General features: G+C 45.9%; 1 protein-coding gene across 2 annotated transcripts in view; it reads left to right on the top strand.

The window, feature by feature from the left end:
- Nell1 (neural EGFL like 1) overlaps positions 1-22140 on the top strand; it is a 793214-nt gene that overhangs the window by 123759 nt on the left and 647315 nt on the right. For both annotated transcript variants that reach the window (XM_075952299.1, XM_075952298.1), the window contains exon 4: positions 6737-6907. In XM_075952299.1, coding sequence (XP_075808414.1) covers positions 6737-6907 — 171 coding nt within the window. The remainder of the gene's footprint in view (positions 1-6736; positions 6908-22140) is intronic.

The following is a 22140-nucleotide window of genomic DNA, read 5'->3' as shown; positions in this document are numbered from 1 at the left end:
AGGAAACTACTTTTTTTTTATTACCTTTTGACTCGATTTAGATATTTCGGAGTGGTCCACTCAGTGCTCTGTCTCCTCATGAGGTGGCCTGCTTTCCCATATCCAAGGCAGATTCGTGACTGCAGGCCCTTAGTGCCCTGCTTGCCTTGAGGTCTTTCCAGAGGTAAACATGGCTGGGGTACAGCCTTGTTTTTTACGGTCATCTATCTTTGATCTTCTATGCTGATTCCCACAGTGCAGTTGCTTGTCCAGCCACAGAGAGGCTGCTGTTGGATTGTGGGCAGGCACAGAACAAGGTACCAAAGCTCTTTCTGCTAGATTTCTACCTAAGCAATGTACGTATCTCATATAGAGGAGATCGCCAGAAAAGACACCTTTCTTAGATACTTCTTATCTTTCCCAATGAAGAAAATGGACACAGGCCATTTAGAATGAGTCTCTCCTGTTTTCCCACTATTTCCAACCTTTCCTCAGCAGGGGTGTCTGTAACATGTTGAAAATGCCTACTGTGTATTCTCTCCTATTGAACTCGTTGGGTTTTTTTGTTTGAGAGAGGGTCTCATTGTGTCTGTAGACCAGTCTGGCCTCAAACTCACAGAGTTCCTCTTGCCTCTGTCTCCCAAGTGCCTGGATTAAAGGTGTGTTTCACTAAACCAGGCTTTTAGGTACTTTTGTTGTTGCTGCTGTGGCCAAATGCACGTCAGAGACACCCTAAGGAAGGCAGGCAGGCTCATAGGTGGCGGGCGCAGCTCTTTGTGAGAGAGAAGGTGTGGCAGCCAGTGTCTCTGGGCACTTGAAGCAGCTGGTCATACTGAGTTGGAAGCCGAGATGCGAGTGAAGGCACTCAGCTGGCCTCTCCCTTTCCTTTATACTCAGTCCAGGAACCCAGCCCGTGATGTGATGGCACCTGCATTCAGAGGAAGCCACTCTGCTCTGTGCATTATGGCTGTTTGGATACACCTCTCATACACCCCCAGAAGTGCATTTTCTGGTGGTTCTAACTACACTGGAGCAGTAACAAAGATCAATCATCACAGATGACTGATTTAAAAAAAAATTACTCAAAACAGAGTACGTCGGTATCAAGTTTGGAAAAAATAATAAATATTTCAATAAAAACGTCTTGTGTGACCTTGATCAACCTGTACTGTTTGGCATTATTCTTCTTGAATTTTATTTCCAAACATAGCATGAAATTCATATAGCCCCATGAAATTGTATTTCTGTTCACGGTGAACCGGTTGTGCCTGATACCACAGGGCAGGCCTTAGGAAGTTGTTCAGATGCAGCCAAGCAGTTGAGCAAAACTTCTATTTTAAAATTCATCTATGGAAATAAAGAGTAGGAAGGATTTGTCTCCATAGAGTGAAAGGACTCAGGGTTTTAGTCGATGAGAAAGTCAGTGTAAACATTAGGGTGCAGTCGCTGTCACATACGGCAGAGAGCAAGACAGGGATAATGTCACCATTCTGTGCAGTAGAAGACATGTGCCCCAATTCCTGTTCTGTTGTGGTGATGCACCGAGTGGATTCATTTGAGCATGCCTGAAGCACCAGGACCAGCAAGCTCATGTGTCTAGGAGGAAGAATAAAGAAGAGTCATTTTCTAGAAAAGGTAATAGTCCAGCTGGGAGGCAGGGATATATGGGAGAACACTTGGCCTGTACAAGAAAAAAAAACTTTAAGAGGGATTATTATCATTGTTTACAAACATCTATAAAATGAACAGGCTATTCTGGGCGTGGTGTTCCTGGGGTTAGCACCCTGGAGTGAGGCCCAAGGCAAGGGAAGTGCTGCCCACAGCCCTGCTTGGTGTTGTTTTATCCTACAGAGCTGGCGTCCTCCAGGCGTTCAGGAAGCATGTGTGCACAAAGAGTCAGGGCTCTCAGGTTTGGACCGCTCGCAAGAAGCTGGTTGGCAGTTGCTTCCACCCCCCCCCCCCACAGCTGTAAATGGCTGCTAGTCACCCCTCATAGTGGAGTTTCAGATGTCTGCCACCCTTGTGGTGAGCAGCTGGCCAGCAAGGATACCCAGCGTATTCGACTGCACAACATCTTAAACATTTAGGTGTTCAAAAAATCCTCTGGGGTATGGCTGTGATGCAGAGTCTGACTCAGTAGGTCTTGGGCTGGGGAAGGCAGCCACGATGCTGCTGGTCTGTAGACTGCATGTGTCATCCCTGTGACCTAATGTCCGAGGGAAGGGGGAAGGGTATGTGTGGTAGGTTCGATGTATGTCAGCTGACTCCTTTGCTGTGGCCTATAGTAAGGCAGTGGAATCAGGTGACAGAGGAACATGCCTGCTTATGGGCAGCTTAGAAAGGCTAAGAATGAGGGAAGAGGGGAGAGAGATGGAGAGGCATAGAGTCATCTGAGAGAAAGAGCCATATAGAGAAGGACAGATAGATACATAGAGACATAAATACGGAGAGAAAGCCAGAGAGAAAAAACACATAAAGAAATAGAGAAAAACACAGACAGAGATAGAGAGAAACAGGGAGACGCGCGTGCACGCATGAGCGTACACACACACACACACACACACACACACACACACAGAGAGAGAGAGAGAGAGAGAGAGAGAGAGAGAGAGAGAGAGAGAGAGAGAGAGAGAGAACAGCTACCAACACGAGCCCCCTAGGAGCACTACAACCAAAGCACAGCGCTCTTCTTCAGATCGTTGTGCCCCTTCCCACGCCACAGCCTTCAGATCAGTGGCTGTCTCCTGCAGGTTGCTGTCAGGGCTATTCCGCCTGCCCCTGTGAGTGGAGAGTTACTATCTGGACATACTGCTGGGCTTCCCTCAGCCTCTGTGAAAGTTTGGCCCAGGTGCCCCTCAGCCCAGTGGTTTTGCCATCCCTGGGGACACATCAGCAGGTACCTAAGGTAACTCTTCAAGCGCATGCCATCTTGAATTGTATTCAGGTAGTTTGAGGTGCATGTGGTGCTATCGGAAAAGTCACCCCGAAATTCAGGTTCCCTCTGTGAAGCACTCGAGTGGGGATCTTTCCTCAGAGCTACAAATTTGTGATGACTACAAGGCAATCACTTACTCCCGTGCTTTGTACAGAGATTTTTTTTTCGACAGCCTATTTATAACACATTAAGTATTTGCTCAATGAGGCCGTAACCCCAGGAACAGTGATTGAATCTGGTTAAATGCACTTACCCCCATCTTAATGAGCCTATCAGCCATCTTATCGTCATGGACTGAAGTCCTTTCAAGGTCAGGTCCCTTCTCCCAGGAGTCTCCTATTGGTCAAAATAATTGTGAGGTATGGATCTTGGTGAGGACTCAGAAGATCATGGTGCTTTCCTAGGCTGGAGCTGTGTCCTTCTGGTGTTAGGCATGCTCCGTATCTTGATCATGTGAGAACTCAATGCAAAGTGGTCATAAAAATGCACTTGGCAGGTTCAAGGCATGTAGGCAGAGACTGCTCGTTCATTCCTGGTTGCCCAGACCTGAAATAATTGCACAGAAACTATTATATTAATTGCAACACTCCTTGGCCTATTATGTCAGACTTCTTACATCTTAAATTAGTCCATTTATATTATTATATGTATTGCCACGAGGCTCATGGTTTACTGGTAAATTACAGCATCTGTCTCCTTTGGCAGCTACATGGCATCTCTCTGATTCCATATATATATATATATATATATATATATATATATATATATATATATATAGAGAGAGAGAGAGAGGACTGAAATATATATAAATATCATATATATTATATATAAATATTATAGATATATAAATATATATTTCAGTCTCTATAGTTTTCCCTGTCACAGGCCAATGTAATTTTATTCATTAGCCAATAATTGCAACATATATACATAGAAGCACATCCCACATCATCTCCCCCTTTTCCCTCCAAATAAAAAGGAAGGTTTTAACTTTTTTTTTTTTTTTTTTTTTTTTAGTTTTTCGAGACAGGGTTTCTCTGTGGCTTTGGAGCCTGTCCTGGAACTAGCTCTGTAGACCAGGCTGGTCTCGAACTCACAGAGATCCGCCTGCCTCTGCCTCCCGAGTGCTGGGATTAAAGGCGTGCGCCACCATCGCCCGGCTAGAAGGTTTTAACTTTAACATCATAAAATTACATATACAAAACAGTTATCAGGTAAGAATTATAGTTGCAATATTTCTTTGTGAGTGTGAAGTTTCATACCTAATTTATCTTTTTATCATAACTAAGGAAAACTATAACTGTTTTTCAATTCCATCAAAGACCCCAGAAGGATATAATAATACCTAATTAAACAGAAAGTGTATTGTAAGCATCTCCCAAAACTCTAGAATTGACAGAGACATCTTATTGTCTGGACAGTCACCCAAAGTTCTTCTGCAATTTTGGGATGTCCATCTTTAGCCTTACAGGCCTGTAGTATCCAGTAGGAAATTTGAAAGACTCTTTTGCCTATATTGGCAATTTTTCAGTCACTTTCATGTGTGTCCTGCAGAATGTCTGGCAGACTCCTTCATGAAGCACGAACCCAATAGGGCTGTCTTTCCTTCTTTAAGCAAGTTCAACAGTCACTTTTCTGTGGGTCTTGCATGTTCTGTTTATACAGCATACTTTCAAGCAGTGTGCTGGGAACTGGAACCAAATCCAGCAGAAAAGAGAGTTGCGTACCTGTTTTGTCTGCACTTGTAGTACATGAGACCACACCCAATGTGGACTGGTATTTTAAAGGCTATTGGCTGAAGGGGTTCTCACAGCATTTTTTTCTTTTTGAAACTATGCCTTATATTAATTATTCCTAATTAGCATGAACTTGGGCATGGAAGCTGGCTTTTGTGGTTGGATGATCTCTTCGGCCTGATCCTTTGAGCAGTGGGGATGAGGTGGCTGTAAGGTGGTTTCCCCTCTATATTTCCTTTGGGAATAATCCTTATGAACGATGAGCAAGATTGCTCATTCGTTCTCTGACATGGTTTGAGTCATGTTCAAAGAGGCTGATTTTCATGATGACTTCATCTAGTCCTCACCAGTGATGACTTTTGTGTTTTAGATTTAGCACAGTTAAGCTTGGATCTGGTCAGTTCAGAGGAAACCTGTAGCTCCTTCCAACTACAAGAATTATACCGGCTTCCTGTCTAGGTGAATGCCACTAGAGTCTCTAGAGCCGCTAGAGCCGCTAGAGCCGCATGCTGCTGCATGTGAATACTAGCTAAGCTTTTGCCCAGTATGACTTAAGGGAATTTTCTGGTGCCTAGGAAATGCCAGTGACCTGAGGCACAGGGAGGGGAATGTCTATAATCCTAAAATATCATGTTTTTCTCCCTACTTTCTCCCCTTTAATCCTCCCCTCTCCTTATCTCCTTCCCTTCCTCCTCTTCTTTCCTCCCATTTCCAATCTTTTCTTTCCTGATATAGTTGCATGTAGCCCAGGCTAGCTTCAACCTCACTCTATATTGTCAAGAATGACCAACCCATAAGCAGCTCTGGTCCTCTGGATTCTACCTTCTTATCAATGGAATTACAAGTGTGTGTTGTGGGAATACCTTTCCAATAGTTTTTTTTTTTTGAGTACCAGCCTTAGGGTGTGGCTTCTGAGTGTGGATGTGATCTCTTATAAGGGAGACGAAGGGTCTCTCTCACTCTCTAGGAAGGTTGGAGCAGAAACAAGCTTGTGTGTTTGTTCATATCTCCCTGGGGCAGAGCAGTGGGGCATGGTGGCTTTCACCTTGTCCTGTATTGTGTGAGTCTGTGATTCCCTTTGAATCCCATTTCCTTTTGCATCCTTGTAATAAAGACAGTTTGTAACTCTTGCACTGCCTCTTGCTTTAAGTATGTGCGTTACATCTATTTATGCTGTGCTAGGGAAGGAACCTTGGGCTTCATAGACGCCAGGCAAACACTGTCCACTGGGCCACACCGTCAGTCAGAGTCTCAGTCTTTCAATCTTTAGAAGGGGATTTTTATGCAAACCTTTTAGGGTATGATGGGAGGCAAATTGGAATGTGTGTGTGAGATGCTAGTGCGCAGGGGGCGGTGAGGTCAGTCACATTTCAATGACAGTGAGGATACTTGGGAGTTATAGGAGACAATATCCCCAGCAAGCCATGGAAGTGCCAGCCCTAGCACATAAGTGGTGTCAAAGAATTTTACATGGTTCTGAAAAACATGGGGTCAATCTTAGGAAGGAAGACTCAAGCTACACGCTTTACACAGTGATAATCATAAGTACTGATTCACGTGTGAGTGACTGTCACCTCTCTCTCCCACCATCTGGGCATCTAAAGAAATCAACTCCCCAGGGGGAAGAACAGAGAAAGACTTAGCTTGTCTCTTCACCCTGGCATGGATTTAAATCTCAGATGCCCAACCCAACTTTTTTTTTTCCTTAGTAATTCTTGGAAAAGTTTAAATGGCAATTCTAAAAACAAACATCAGTAAAGCCTTTTCACACGAAGGTCCCTTTCGGCCAATAGAGAGAGGCTGCTGAGCTGCGGTTTTAAGTATCTTGGAAGCCCAGCTCCAAGCTCTGCTAAGCCAGCGGGTTTCCACCTCACTGTGGATCACTTGATCTTCATGCCAGGAGCGCAGGATGTGTTAGAAGGGCTCTCGGATAATAGATGGAGCGGGCTCCGTACTGTACACTTCGGGCCATGGCCTTCTGGGCTGTGTTTACCTAGTTTTAGATTCCAAGAAACCTGGTAACGAGGATGTGGGACTGATGAGTGCCACAATGTCCAGAACTAATGCCTTTGTTCTTTACGCGCAGCTATTTTGAATTGGAGAGCAGTGGCCCCAGGGAAGAAATACGGTACCATTACATACATCGTGGGAAGCCCCGGACAGAGGCCCTACCCTACCGCATGGCCGATGGGCAGTGGCACAAGGTTGCACTGTCCGTGAGCGCCTCTCACCTCCTGCTTCATGTCGACTGCAATAGGTATGTTTGACTTTGCTCTTCAGTGACTCTACCCTTCATAATCCCATCCTGTGTGGGAAGGGGGGGGGGAGGATGTTAAACTCCCTTCACCAAAACCAGGGGACGTTAATTGTCATTTAACCTCCTGAATGGGCCATTAGGCATGCTGAAACGACCAACCGTAATACGATAAGAAAACAGTTCGTTAAGATGAAACTGGATCCTGTGATTAGGAACAAATGTAAAAGAGGTTGATTACAGATTGGGGACTATTAACTGCCCCTCAGTGAGCTCTCAGCACTAGCTGAAGTTCCATGGAGCTGTGACCACAGTTAACTGTGATATATTGTTGAGTTCGTTCTGCTTAGAAGTGAGTAAGTCCATCTGAAAAGCTTTGTGGTGGATGTGGGTGATTTTATTTTGTTTTATCAAGTGCAGTTTTTTTAAGTCAAAGGGAGACTTCGTATATATATATATATATATATATATATATATATATATATTACTTTATTTTATTATTATTATTAAAAATTTCCACCTCCTCCCCACCTCCCATTTTTGTCCCCCATCCCTCCCACTATCCCTCCCCCTAAAGGGAGACTTCTTAAAGAGGCTTTCTTTTACTCTTTTATGGTCGAGACCTCCCATGCTCTGCAGGAGATGGGGTGTGCTGGCTTATCAGTGGGGGGCAGTGTCACCTGGATGGGCGGAGCTTCCTAGGGGGTTGTTGGCTGTGGTGAGGAAGAAGTACTGTCCCCCATGTCTGTCTCTGCAGGCAGGGTCACTGATAGCTCAGAGAAGAGGGGACCATTGGTCTCTGCTGTATCGTTTGTGGATGGACATCTGGATAATGGTGGCCAATGTTTTGATCTTTCACCAACTGAAATTTTTTTTGGATAGTGATTCAAGGCTAATGATAGATCTCTAGAGGTATTTTTTTTCCAACTCTAAGCTGTGTCTATGCATTATTATCTCAGCAGTGATGCTGTCAAAGTTAAAATGACTGTCCAGGCACAAGGCATGTTCGCTGGGGCGCAGGGCATAGGACAAGTGTGGTCCGATGGCTTCTCTTGTACATCCCACCGAGATAGGGGTGTTCCAAGGGCACTGTGCAGTGGACTGTCAATCTGACGAGAAGATGCTGCAGCGTGCCTCCCACTTCGGTGCTGCGGTCTCCTCTAGAAGACTAGAGGACAGGAGACTTGTCTTAGGATCCAAGCAAGGTCTGCCATATTGAATGCGACTTGATCTGTCTGGATATGATCTAATGAAGATGCTTTCCAGACATTGGAGGTAGAAATGCTTTTAGTGGATATAATGTGCATGGAATTTCCAACTGAGAAGCCCCAAGGTTCTTGCCCTCTTCTTGCATTGCATTTGTATACACGTTTATTCCGAACGCTTTGCTATTCCTTGCCATTGATCACTTTGGAGAAGGAGATAACAGAACATGTCTGCTGAGTTAGTGTCTCACTCTCTCAAATTCTCGGCGTGGTGTTCTCCTCGTCCTTCTCCTTAGCCACTTGCTCGTTGCATGAGTTCAAGCAGCTTAATTCCTTTGCATCTTGGTTTCATCTGCCTTTAAATGGCACTATTTGTGTTCACCCGTATTCACCCGTAGCACATAGTGCACACCGAGGAGATGACATTTTAGCTGACAACAGATAGCAGAGAAAATGGTGCTCTCTTTGATGGGTCCCCAGGAGGTGATGTAACCTTTGTGTAAGCTCACTTTCTCATGCCCCCAGAGTGGTGAAGTTGTCTCACCCCACATTTGGGAGCATGTTCTGTCCTGAGGCACTGTAGACCAGAAATGGAAAATATTCTGAGCCTTAGACCTTTGGACCTTAGTCCATATCTGTCTTTGCTGCTGTCTCTTATTTTACACATTGTGATATCTTTGACCTTGTCTCCAAACCATTGCTATCACCTGACCTTGGGTGGAGTGACAGGGAAGAGGTCGTGAGTATGGTAGCTTTGGGATTGGCTTTATTTTGGCAAATGGGCCGAGGGATGCCTATGTACTCCCTTTATGTTTCCTGGATATTTTTCACTCCTTGGCTAATATGGAAGATCGTAGGGGATGTTTGAGTTTGCTCTTGCTATAATAAACAGCATGACTGAAACAGCTTCAGGAGGAGAATGGTCATTTCCACATCCCAGTACGTTATCAAGGGAAGCTGAGGCAGGAGCTCACATGCGGAATCTGGAGGCAGGAACTGAACAGAGGCTGAGGAGGGATGCTGCTTACTGCCTTGCTCTCAGCCCACACCCGGCCACCATTTTTATGCAGTCCACACTCAACTGCTTGGGTATGGCAGTTCCCAGTGGGCTGGCTGCTTCCACACCAACTTGCCCCCGAGCCAGTCGGATGGAGGTGTTTTTTTTTTTTCTACTGAGGCCTCCTTCTTCCCTGATGACACTAACTTGTGTCAAGTTGACAACATATTAGCCAGCCCAGAAGACAAGCATATGAAGCTATTGATAACTAGGAAGTGAAGGGCCCCCAATACAAACAGTTATTTTAGGTGAATTGGTGAGTAACAGGCCTAGAAAGAAAAGATACCTTTTGATTCTTGTAGAGGAAAAATCTAGTATCTTGGGCTCCAGAACAGTGGACTATATGTACGATGTTTCCTGGGGAATTCACCAAAGACACAGGCAGGCAGGGCCGAGTCTGACCTACTGAGGGTGGAGCTGAGGAAGTCTTGATTTTCAGCTGACACCTATGTTTGTGCACGTTTAGGGTCCCACATGATAATTCAATGCAGCATACCATGTATTTTTATAAATCTGGGTAATTAGCTTTTATCTCCTCACACATTTATCATGGCTAGATGTCTGAGATTCTGCTAGTCATTCTGAGATATAAACTTGTTGCAGACGAAAGTTATCCCTTTGAGCTGTAGGATTCTAAAACCAATTCCTATCTCTTTGTTATCTGACCCTGATTCCTGCCCTCTAGGGGATCACTATTTTTTTTCTTAGTCTCTTTTAATGTTTTCAGCTTCCACAGTGAGGATGTGAGCTATTTGTTCTAATGTGGCTGGATGATTTCACTCAATATCGTAGTTTCTACTCGGAGTCACATTGTCACAAACGGCGGACTTTTGTTCTTATTGATAATGGATACCTCACTGCATGCATTTTGTAAAGCTCTCCCTGTTGGTTTTGTATAGGGAGTTTAGCCTTGGTTCACAGACTGGCATTCCAAGGCCACTGGCTAAGCGGGGTTGGGGAGGAGGAGGCGATGAGGAGAATGGATGCCGACGAGGAACCAGGGCTTGGAAAATCAAGCACTGGAAGTGCCCCCCCCGGGGGGGGAGGATGTGTCCCCAAGGAGAGGATGAAGGACAAAGTAGTGCACAGTGCAAAAAACAGGCCCGCTCTCTTCACAAGCTGATCCCCAGTTAACAAAACCAAAACCAAACAAGTTGCCCCCAGCAAGCACAAGCTGGCCTGAGAATGACAGCGGCTCTGGCCCTTGAACTGATGTGCTGGTCTACCCCGCCTTGTCCAGGTCATTTCTGTGATGAGTGAAGGTCACAGAGATGTTTTCTGTCCTTCTGGCTGTGCCTTTCATTCCACCTTGAGATCTTTCTTTTCTTTTCTTTTTTTTTTTTAAAATCTTTCTTATCCTGTGTAATTTTTTCTTCCAATCCATCACTCATTAGAGTCTAGTTGGTTAGATGGAGATGATGGACCTAAATTGACTGAGCAGTGACTGTACTTGGCCACTGACTTTAGGATGAGGGAGTTTAGATTACTGGTGATGCTGCCATTGATGGGCACTGCACTAGGTTCTGGACCCAGGTCTGACTGTGATGTCTGCTGTGACTGCTCAGGTCTGACTGTGATGTCTGCTGTGACTGCTCAGGTCTGACTGTGATGTCTGCTGTGACTGCTCAGGTCTGACTGTGATGTCTGCTGTGACTGTTCAGGTCTGACTGTGGTGTCTGCTGTGACTGCTCAGGTCTGACTGTGATGTCTGCTGTGACTGTCTAGGTCTGACTGTGGTGTCTGCTGTGACTGACTGCTCAGGTCTGACTGTGATGTCTGCTGTGACTGCTCAGGTCTGACTGTGATGTCTGCTGTGACTGCTCAGGTCTGACTGTGATATCTGCTGTGACTGCTCAGGTCTGACTGTGATGTCTGCTGTGACTGCTCAGGTCTGACTGTGGTGTCTGCTGTGACTGACGGTTCAGGTCTGACTGTGATGTCTGCTGTGACTGCTCAGGTCTGACTGTGATGTCTGCTGTGACTGTCTAGGTCTGACTGTGGTGTCTGCTGTGACTGCTCAGGTCTGACTGTGGTGTCTGCTGTGACTGACTGCTCAGGTCTGACTGTGATGTCTGCTGTGACTGTTCAGGTCTGACTGTGGTGTCTGCTGTGACTGCTCAGGTCTGACTGTGGTGTCTGCTGTGACTGCTCAGGTCTGACTGTGATGTCTGCTGTGACTGACTGTTCAGGTCTGACTGTATTGTCTGCTGTGACTGCTCAGGTCTGCTGTGGTGTCTGCTGTGACTGCTCAGGTCTGACTGTGATGTCTGCTGTGACTGACTGTTCAGGTCTGACTGTATTGTCTGCTGTGACTGCTCAGGTCTGACTGTGATGTCTGCTGTGACTGCTCAGGTCTGACTGTGGTGTCTGCTGTGACTGACTGCTCAGGTCTGACTGTGATGTCTGCTGTGGCTGTTCAGGTCTGACTGTGATGTCTGCTGTGACTGACTGTTCAGGTCTGACTGTATTGTCTGCTGTGACTGCTCAGGTCCGACTGTGATGTCTGCTGTTACTGTTCAGGTCTGACTGTGGTGTCTGCTGTGACTGCTCAGGTCTGACTGTGGTGTCTGCTGTGACTGACGGTTCAGGTCTGACTGTGATGTCTGCTGTGACTGCTCAGGTCTGACTGTGGTGTCTGCTGTGACTGACTGCTCAGGTCTGACTGTGATGTCTGCTGTGACTGCTCAGGTCTGACTGTGATGTCTGCTGTGACTGTCTAGGTCTGACTGTGGTGTCTGCTGTGACTGCTCAGGTCTGACTGTGGTGTCTGCTGTGACTGACTGCTCAGGTCTGACTGTGATGTCTGCTGTGACTGTTCAGGTCTGACTGTGGTGTCTGCTGTGACTGCTCAGGTCTGACTGTGGTGTCTGCTGTGACTGCTCAGGTCTGACTGTGATGTCTGCTGTGACTGACTGTTCAGGTCTGCTGTGGTGTCTGCTGTGACTGCTCAGGTCTGCTGTGGTGTCTGCTGTGACTGCTCAGGTCTGACTGTGATGTCTGCTGTGACTGACTGTTCAGGTCTGACTGTATTGTCTGCTGTGACTGCTCAGGTCTGACTGTGATGTCTGCTGTGACTGCTCAGGTCTGACTGTGGTGTCTGCTGTGACTGACTGCTCAGGTCTGACTGTGATGTCTGCTGTGGCTGTTCAGGTCTGACTGTGATGTCTGCTGTGACTGACTGTTCAGGTCTGACTGTATTGTCTGCTGTGACTGCTCAGGTCCGACTGTGATGTCTGCTGTTACTGTTCAGGTCTGACTGTGGTGTCTGCTGTGACTACTCAGGTCTGACTGTGATGTCTGCTGTGACTGTTCAGGTCTGACTGTGATGTCTGCTGTGACTGACTGCTCAGGTCTGACTGTGATGTCTGCTGTGACTGCTCAGGTCTGACTGTGGTGTCTGCTGTGACTGACTGCTTAGGTCTGACTGTGATGTCTGCTCAGCATTTACAACATAAAGAAAGTCAAGGATGGCTCAGGGGTAGAAGTTTGCTCCTTTCTAGCGTTTTCTTTCACAATTCCTATGTGGATTCTAATGAACTTGTGTAGGGAATTGACCTGTGTTATTTAACATCTTCTTCTGGATTGGTAGTGTACTAAGCTAAGCAGTTCTCGATAACCGTTAGTGACTGCTTTATTAATCTCTTGCATTCAAAGATGAAAAAGGCCCAGAAAAGGCAGGTGACTAAGTTCCATTCCCATAAGCATAAAAACAAACCTTGAGCTGGGAACCACCTCCCAAACCTTAGTCATACCATGTCTCGAGGTCGCCTTCATCATGTGCTAACATTCCATGCTGCTTAAGAGGAAGTCACAGTGGCAGGGAGTCGTTCAGGGCAGAGGTGCTGTAGAAGGTGTGAAGAGCATTTGAGATCAACGAGCCTACAGAATGGGAGGGAACTTGGTTATCCTGCAGTCAAGGGGTTAGTGCCTGGGGGTTTGAAGGGGAAATGTCTCCTACAGGCTCATGCATATGGGCACTTGGTCCCCAGTTAGTCGGGGAGGCTATGAAACCTTTAGGAGGCATAGCCTGGTTAGAGGAAGCAGGCTCATGGTGGGGGTTGGGTTGAGATTTTGTAGCCTGGCTCTACTTTTAGTGTGCAAATGAAATGTAAACTCTTGGCTTCTCACCCCTGCTTCCTTTTCTTCTCTGCTATTATAGACATCTAACCCTCGGGAACCATAAGCCCAGATAAATGCTTCTTCAAGTAGCTTCTGGTTGTTGCAGTACAGCAACAAAAGATAACCCATTTAGTGTCTATGTCATGAACCACAAAATTACCCCAGGCATTCATGACCAGGCCAATGAAAGGAGTAGACTGTTCTCAAAAGAAGTATTAATGGTCGCACTTTCTAAAGTGTCCATCATCTTTAGTCCTTAGCAAAATACAAATGAAGACTGCATTGATAATTCTGTCTCATACCTGTCAGAATAGTTATCACTGAGAAAATTATTATTATTATTATTATTATTATTATTATTATTATTATTATTATTATTATTGCTGGGAGGATGTGGAGAAAGAGGAGCCCTTACCCACTGTTGGTAGGAGTGTTCCTGGTATAGCCACCGTGGAAATCAGTGTGCTTGAGTCTCAAGAAACTCAAACTAGAACTACCATATGACCTGGCTGTACCACTCCCCAACATAACCAAAGAACAACATCCTACCACAGGGATACTGACATCTCCTTGTATACTGATGCTCTATATACAATATACAATAGCAAAGAAACAGAGTCAGCCTAGATGCTCGTCACCTGATGGGTGCATCACTAAAATGTGTCACACATACATGACAAGACTGAAATTATGAAATCGTCAGGAAAAATGAGTGGAGCTGGAAAATACCTTGAGTGAAACAATCCAGTCTCCTAAACCACAAACCAGCAGGTTCTGGAGCTCAGGACTCTGGAAGGTGACTCCTGAGAGAGGAGAAAAGGCTGTAAGGAACACATGTGACGTGGACGTGGAAGGGGTGCGGTGAAGTTGGGGTGGGGCAGGAAGACGGGGAAGGGAAGTCAGTGTGAACCAAGTCTGTGTAAAATGATATAAGGAACACACCCTATTTCTTTGCCTTCTAAATAATAAATTATTTTTTCCTCAAAAAGATGAAACGATTTCCCAGGCAATTGCATTATTCTGAAGCATTTTAGTCTGTAAGGGTCCGCCCCCCTTTTAAGGTTAGAATTGAGAAATGGAGCTAATTGCACAAATTGTCACAAGGAAAGTAGCTGCTATTTTAGTCCGTAGGCAACACTCTCTGCCGACTGCTGAATCTCGCACTTTTCCAACCGCTTTGATTCTTCTGCTGGGCCTGCTTAACAGCTCCAGGTAGCATAGCTGGAGACCTTGACTGAGAAATCAGAGGACCAGCTCATTGATTGGCTAGGCTGGTTATCTCCTTTTATTTTATTTTTGAGCTACCTTTTATGTTAATAGCCTCCAGTAAATTTAGAGGCAATTCATGGTTGCTAGGTGGAGGAGAGGCTCATGAAGCCACAGCCTTTCCTAGGAAGGGATGCTGGGATAGGGAAGACGTTTTCTTCAGTAGTGTAGCCATGGGTAAGTTGCTCATGCTCCTGTAAATAACCCCTTACCTGGGCTCAGTCAGCAACCCTAATTAAACTCATTGGTCACCAAAGCAAAACAAATAACCAGGCGTGAACGTAGAAAGGTGGGCTTGGTTTTGAAGAGGAGGTGTGTCAGTAGGAGTGGTGAGGCAGGGCAGTGAGACAGGGTGAGACAGGGCAGTGGTGGGTTCTAATGCACTGTGTACATGTATGGGCGCCATCGCGAACTCCACCTTTATGTGTTATTAATAGGTGCTGATAAAATAGTCGCTGGCCAAGTCTACCCTCTGTATTCTCAGCTCATGGGGCAGCGTAGGCCCATGACTCAAAGGGCATCAACATGGGATACACATATGTAGCTTTTTGTCTACCTCACTAACCATAAAAAAGATTTTCTTTCTTTTATTTGGGGACTCTTAATTTCCTGTTAGCCCATCAAATCAATTGGTTGGCTATACTGATCCTACCAGGCTGTGTAGAACTCAATAAACAAGAGCTCTAGCCACCAGGATGTTCATGGCTTTTAAAATGACTTCTGCAAAGCCCACTCTGAAACCATCACCCCTCCCTCAGTGACCATCCATGTCCTGGATATCAGGGGCAGTCCAACCTTAGACCAAGTCTCTGTGCGTTGGCTGAGATGGCAGCATATAATGGCAGCTGACCTTCGGAGAGAAATGGAAAGAGTCATGTCCTGACATCCTTTCTATTGCTTTGGTGAACACAATGACCAAAGTCAACTTGGGGAGGAAAGGGCTTATTTCATCTTACGGTTTGAAGTTCATCGTGAAGGGAAGTCAGGATAGGAGCTTGAGGTAGGAACTCAGGAGTAGGAGCTGAAGCAAAGGCCATGGAGGAATGCTGCTTACTGGCTCACTCGCCATGACTTGCTCAGCCTGCTTTCTTGTACAACTACATGCCCAGGGATGGCACTGCCCGCAGTGAATTGGGCTCTTTCATGACAATCATTAATCAACGAAGACTTGTCTACAGGACAATCTGGTAGAGGAATTTTCTAATTTGAGGTTTCCCCTTCCCTGACGACCTGAGCTCATGTCAAGTTAACCAAACCTAACCAGCCCAAGCCCCATCTGTTGTATCAGCCTTTGATTGCTGTGGTCCTGCGCTTGTTGGCAGTGAGGGAATGGGACCCTGGGAACTGAACTCCGCTCATAAGCCTGGCCAGCCATGAAGCTCTGGATTCTTGTTCAGACTTTACAAAAGCATGTCTGGCCCATGCAAGTGCATACACACACACACACACACACACACAGACACACACACACACACACACACCTGCAACCTGGTTGTCACTGAAAGTTAGCTCAGTGATTCTATCCTATCTTTTATGTGCATTTGTGTTTGCTGTGCATATATCTGTGTGTGTGCTTGGTGCTGGCAGAGACCAGAAGAGGGGTTAAGTCTTGTGGGACTGGAGTAACTGGTTATGAGCCTCTATATGGATGTAGGGGATTGAATTTTGGTCCACAGGAGAGCACCCAGTGCTCATAACTACCAGGAAACCTCTCCAGCCCCTCAATGATTACACTCTAGATGATAAATATATTGAACATTCTATTTGTTTACACAGAGGACATCCAACCTTTGCACCCAGATGATTTTGTAATGCACGTAGAATTGAAAACTAACATCATTATAAACCACAGAAAAAGCCAGTAATTTGAGGTTTCTGTCTAATATTCTTCAGCACTTTCAAGATTTGAGCATCTGTTTATACATGTAGATTTTTTCATAATGGAATGTGTTGATATGGCATTTTCCACAGAACCGCTGAAGTATCTACAAATATTGTCTTATTAAGCCTCACGTTCCTCCAAGTCGTTAAGCCATTTGTGAGATGAACTCCATGAGTTTTATATAAACACTGATGCAGTATGATGGGGCCATGAAGAAATGGCTGGCAAAGGCCCCAGGGAGCAGCCAAGACGCCCTGGCTCACTAGCTCTGGCTTCCTCACTTGATATATTCTTTACACAGGAAACAGAAATGCATTCCACATCTCATTAGCAAAACTCATTAAAATGAAACCAGGTAGCTGGCATATGTCTCATCCCAACTAAGACAACAGCTCTAAATTCTCCATCTACGAAGAATCACAAGCACGCTGGGAAGATAGGACATAACCATGCTCAAGTAGAAGAACCAGGGTACGAGGGATTGCCGTGTTCTGGGGCTCCCAGGTAGAAGAGCTCCCGGGATCTCAGGGACCTGTGCAGTAGCCTCTGTTTCTCACTGTCCCAGGTGAAATGAACGGAGGCTTCTGAAGCTTCACAGGAGCGTGGGAACTGTCAGCCACGTCTGAGTGGGGCACGTTCATGCCGCAGGGAGGCACAGGCGGTCACAATCTGGTAAGAGTAGAATGTGTGTGTGTGTGTGTGTGTGTGTGTGTGTGTGTGTGTGTGTGGAGAGGAGGCCTACGGAGGGCAGAGGAGGAAGCATGAGAGAGGGAGAAAGGCAAAGGAGGAGTAATCGTCCATGTGTTTTATATTCTAGGCGCGAGCGCCGCGATTTCACACAGGCTGAGATGAATTCTTAAACTCTCGTCTTGGTTTTGCCATTTGTAAAATGTGATTTCATGCAGTTGTGTAGGAAGGCGTGGGGAAGACAATCAGGACTTAGTTTGCTCATTCTTTCATTGGCCAGGAACTGTGCTCGCGTTTGTAAAATAGGGACCATTGTGACTCTCTTACCACAGAGCTGAGGGAATGTAGCTGGAGGGTGCATGTTCAAGCAGAATATTTCAAGCTGCACTCAGTAAGTCTTGTGGCATGGAAAAGACCTTAAAGTCTGAGGTTGGGACAAGTGCAGTTCAGTCAGACTTGCCGGCGAGAGTGGTTTATGTTCCAGATTCATGGTGCAGTGTAAGGCTTGAGGCCAGTCAGGTCCCCGGAGTTATCATGATTGACAGCTCTCAGGAGTAGCTCTCTGGTAGTTTGCCTTGGTTTTGTAGTCTTAGTATAGCATGGTAGTGCCTGGCTTTTTATGATAGCAGAAGCTCTTTAAAGAAGTGTAATGGAGGCAAAGCAGGGAAGAAGATCCTGCGGTGAGGAAACCATTGTTGGTCCCTCGCAGAGTTTGGAGAATGTGGTATAGCATCTTACTCTCTTTTCCCCCCCATTTTTAGTGGGATCAGAATTCAGAATTTACCCTTCCCACTGGGAGCTAAAATTATGGTTTATGAGAGACTGCAAAACTACTGCACAAAGGGAATAATGCATTACAGTTTTCTGGGTCTTCTAAGGACTCCATGGATGAGCAAAACAGTGTTTTGCCTTGAAAACCTGGCATATCAGCCAGCAAATACTCTGGACTGAATTGACCTGAAATAAATGACTAAATTATATAACTCTGAAGAAATTACTCTCTGTCTCTGTGCTTTCTTATGCTTTTATTTTTCCTTAAGATTTATTTTTATTTATGTGTGTGTGTGTGTGTGTGTGTGTGTGTGTTCATGCCACGTGTGTTCAAGTGCCCACAGCTGCCAGAAGAAGGCATCAGATACCCTGGAACTGGAGTTGCAGGCAGTTTTGACTGACACGTGAGTGCTGGGAATTGAACTCATGCGCTCTGGAACTCATACCATTTCTCCATCCCCTGGGATCCACTTTTCTAGGTATATAGTGAGGAATTAAAAAGATGTAACTTTCAACTCTACTTCCAGTTTTGGCCTTCCGGGTGTCTCTGATTTTATTTTACCCAGATGTAGATGGGTCTTACATTTTCCCTTCAGGACTCTGGACAGTTCCATAGCCCAGCATGTCTAGACCAGGGCATTTCCATACTGGACCAGTAGGGGCTCTACAGTTCTGTGCTGTTTGCTGGTAGTGCACAGATTGGAATTCACTTTCCACAAATGCTTGCTTTTTCTTTCTAACTAGCTGTCTCTCACCTTGTTGAAGTAGCTGCTAACCGTACAGTTTGGATGTCGAGACTGTGGACAACCTTGTGGGTGGAGGTGAAGGCTGGTCTGGGCATGCAGGCCTCGGTAGTGTGTTGACCTACAAGAACAGCAGTATACGCTAGGAAGCAGATGTCACATAGTTGTGCTCTTGAAATAGCATAGCATACTCGGAACACTGAAAGGGAAAGAAGCCCTTAGAGTCTGCTTAGTTACCAAGATTGGAATAATAATGAGAGCGAAGAGGCAGAGCTAGGTGGCCGATAGGATGCATTCAAAGTTGTGGCAGAATGGCAGGTGGTCTTTCAATTGTTAGGACATGCTAGATAGGCCAAGGTCCAGTGTGTCCTTCTACCTGGGGTCCCCATCCGCTTGTCTCTGGATGCTGTGGCTTATTCATTTTCACCTCATTAGGTGGACTTCAGGCTTAACTTTTCCCCATATTCATCTGCATCCGTAGTAGGCCTATTTCTAATTTTGTCTGTTCGGGAACCTTCCCCTTTTGCATCTTCCTATGATGGGTTTAAATATCTCTTTTGTCAACTGTGACCTCTGTGGCATTGCGATGTAGGAGGTTGGAAAGATTAATTGGAGCAGACATTAGGAGCGCCTTCACCATCCTCTCCATCAGCCTGGATGCTGAGGCTTCCAAAGGTGCAATGCAAAGATGACAAAACACAATAGTCTTCCCTTTAACTAATGACTCTTTGGTTGAAGCTACCGGCAGATCAATAGGAAGCTCTTTTATTACATCTACAATGCTTAAGGTATATTTGAATTAAGAGAAAAATAAACACCCTTTGTAATCCAGTGACTTCATCTATGGCCTTTTGACACAGCTCGTAATGTCACCGTGGCGGCTCTGCAGAAGGGGCATGGGAGGGCAACGGCCACAAGACAGAGAGCATTGATGCCTGCGCCTATATCAGGATCGTTTACTTGTTCTTTTGATGGATATGCATTGGTAATTTTAAAAGGAACAAAACAGAGATGAGGAGATAGAAAGCCAAACGAGGATACACATGGTGGGATTCTATTTGAAGAAACGCACATCTGTGCATGCCCTAGTGCTCTCTGTTTCTTTTGTGTTCACACTTGCTGGATGGAGGAGCGATGAGGAATAAAAATTGCATGTGCCATGAGGACTTTTTAATTGAAAAAAAATTGCAATGGCTGCATTTGTTTTCCAGTCATACTAGAGGTGCTGATGTTGTCATTGAAAAGAACTCGTTTCCATCCCCCAAGAAATTAATTTATCTCCCTGGAAGCTTTAATTAAACTAATGTTATAAATATGAGCAGCCAGAGCTGCCGGATGCCAGAGAGCATCATGGCTGCTGGGTGGTTACCTGCTTTTCGTCTAGGGCTGTGCTGGGGGTGGACATGAGGATGAGAGGGCGAGGAAGGGAAAAAAACGTCTATACACACTTCCCTGAGCCGACGCTGGAGACAGCAGACTTGTGTGCCCCTGTGCAGCCATCTGAACTTCTAGAGTGACTCTCCCAGCAGGGGCCCTCACTTTGGTGTGTTCCTTGGCAATTAGAGTGGAAATAATTTCCCTTCTCCTTAAAGGGCCTGCGTGATGCTGTCTCGAGTTTTCCCCAGGAATGTCAAGATGCATCCCTGCTCATTAGAGCCGATTAGCTCGAGTGTATCACTTTCCTGACAGTAAATCTCACACACGTGCACTTCCAGGCTTTGAGTGGGGACCCATCAGTAGGCTTGTTGGGGACACTTAGAATGCCTGGATTACCCCAATGGAATTTTAGTTGATTGGAGGTAAACAGCTCCAGGCACTTAGCTGAGACACTTGGTACACTCCCGCTAAGAGCTGCTTTCCAGGTCGGACACTGTCTTTGGCTGAGGGAGAAGCAAGGAAAGGACTAAGGAATACATAACCCAAGTTCCTGGAGTCCCTTGGTGTTTTAGCCGCAGAGGCCCAGTGCCATTCTGGAACTCACACTTTTGCTCAGTTGCTCTGAGCTGAGGTGGATGTTTCGTATTCCTTGAGAAATGGGGGTCATGGACACTGGATGACCCACGGTAGCCCTGTGAGACAGATGCTCAAGCATCTTCTAGACAGGGATTTTTGGGATCTGGGAAGTCATTTGTTCAAGCTTCACAGAGGGTCAGCAGCAGAGCCAGCTCAGAGCCCATTTTTAAAAAGTCGGTTTTCTCCTCGTTGCCCATGCTGCATCTGGAGCCACTCAAGAGAGCACAGTGGCTGTCTCTGGACCAGTGTAACACCCGATTTTGTGTTACACCCTCGGTACAGTTCGCGCGCCACTGTACTGTACACGAGTCGGGCAAGGGCCTGGAGACTGAAAGAACATACAAAGAGACCTGAGTCATTCGAAAGATCAGCCCAATGCCGTTTATTCAACCTTGGGGAAATCCTTATATACCTAGCTGCTGCACAAGGATTTCCGCCCAGGCAGGTGGGAAATTACCACACCAAAGATGGAGTCAACATTGCCCTACAGCTAATCACCAGGCGGGGCAGGGGCAGCACAGGAACAAACAGAATGCTTTAGTTAGCTGACCAGAAACTGTCCTCAAGATGAACCTCAGGAACAAGGGTAGACCCGGGCCCTACAGGCCAGACCTCAGGACATGGCTTTCTCCTTCTTCCTCGCCTTTCCTGACTCCTCCCAAGGCTCTTTCTTCCCCTTGCTTCTCTCCACATGGCAGGGTAGCACTTCCCATTTCTCAGAGAAGAGTCTCACTGTGCTGGTAGAATTTTTCCAAATGGAAGAAAGGCCGAGCCTTATGTGTCTCTAAGTCAAGGAGCTGACTTCTTAGGAGAGAACTTCTGGTTTGGACCAAGATGACCTTTTCTAGAAACCAATTTATTCCAAATCAGAAGGTCTTCAGACTCAAGGAGGCCTGAGTGGTATTGTCTTTAGGTCTGAAGACTTCTCTCTTCTTGGAATTGGAATGGGTCGCAATTTCAATGTCACGATGATGTGGCCTGTCACCCTTATGAGATTTGTATGCCTTGCCTGTGGCTCGGTGAGGATGGGTAATGACCAGGGACCCGATCTGCATTGATGTCTGACTGCAAATGAGCCATTTGGCCATTTCTTTGGATGTGGAGTGAGTGGTCCACACCATTCTCCTCCGTTACATATGCGGTTTTATATTCTTCCCATATAAATTTTGATACTTTCTCTTTCAAGGTGATAAACTCTATTTTTTCGAGGTGACATTGTAATTGCTATGTCTCATTAAAAACTACTGGCAGTGAAATAATGTGCTGGGCAGTGGAGAGCCCATACTTAGGAGGGCATTAGTCATTATTGCTTCTTTTATTGGTACCTAATTAGATATGTAGTAGAGCCTGCAGGAGCTAATCGGAGAGCTAGGGGAGCACACTGAATTCTGCGTGGATTCCACGGATGGAAACTTATGGATGCTATGTGGGTGCATAAAGGCGTTAACCTCGCAAATTGGATCACCGTGTTCCCTCCGTGACAGACTCACCCT

This window comes from Microtus pennsylvanicus, chromosome 18 (genome assembly GCF_037038515.1).
Source record: "Microtus pennsylvanicus isolate mMicPen1 chromosome 18, mMicPen1.hap1, whole genome shotgun sequence".
NCBI lineage: Eukaryota > Metazoa > Chordata > Mammalia > Rodentia > Cricetidae > Microtus > Microtus pennsylvanicus.
Note: the sequence above shows the minus strand (reverse complement) of the source record. Positions and strands in the feature narration are given on the sequence as shown.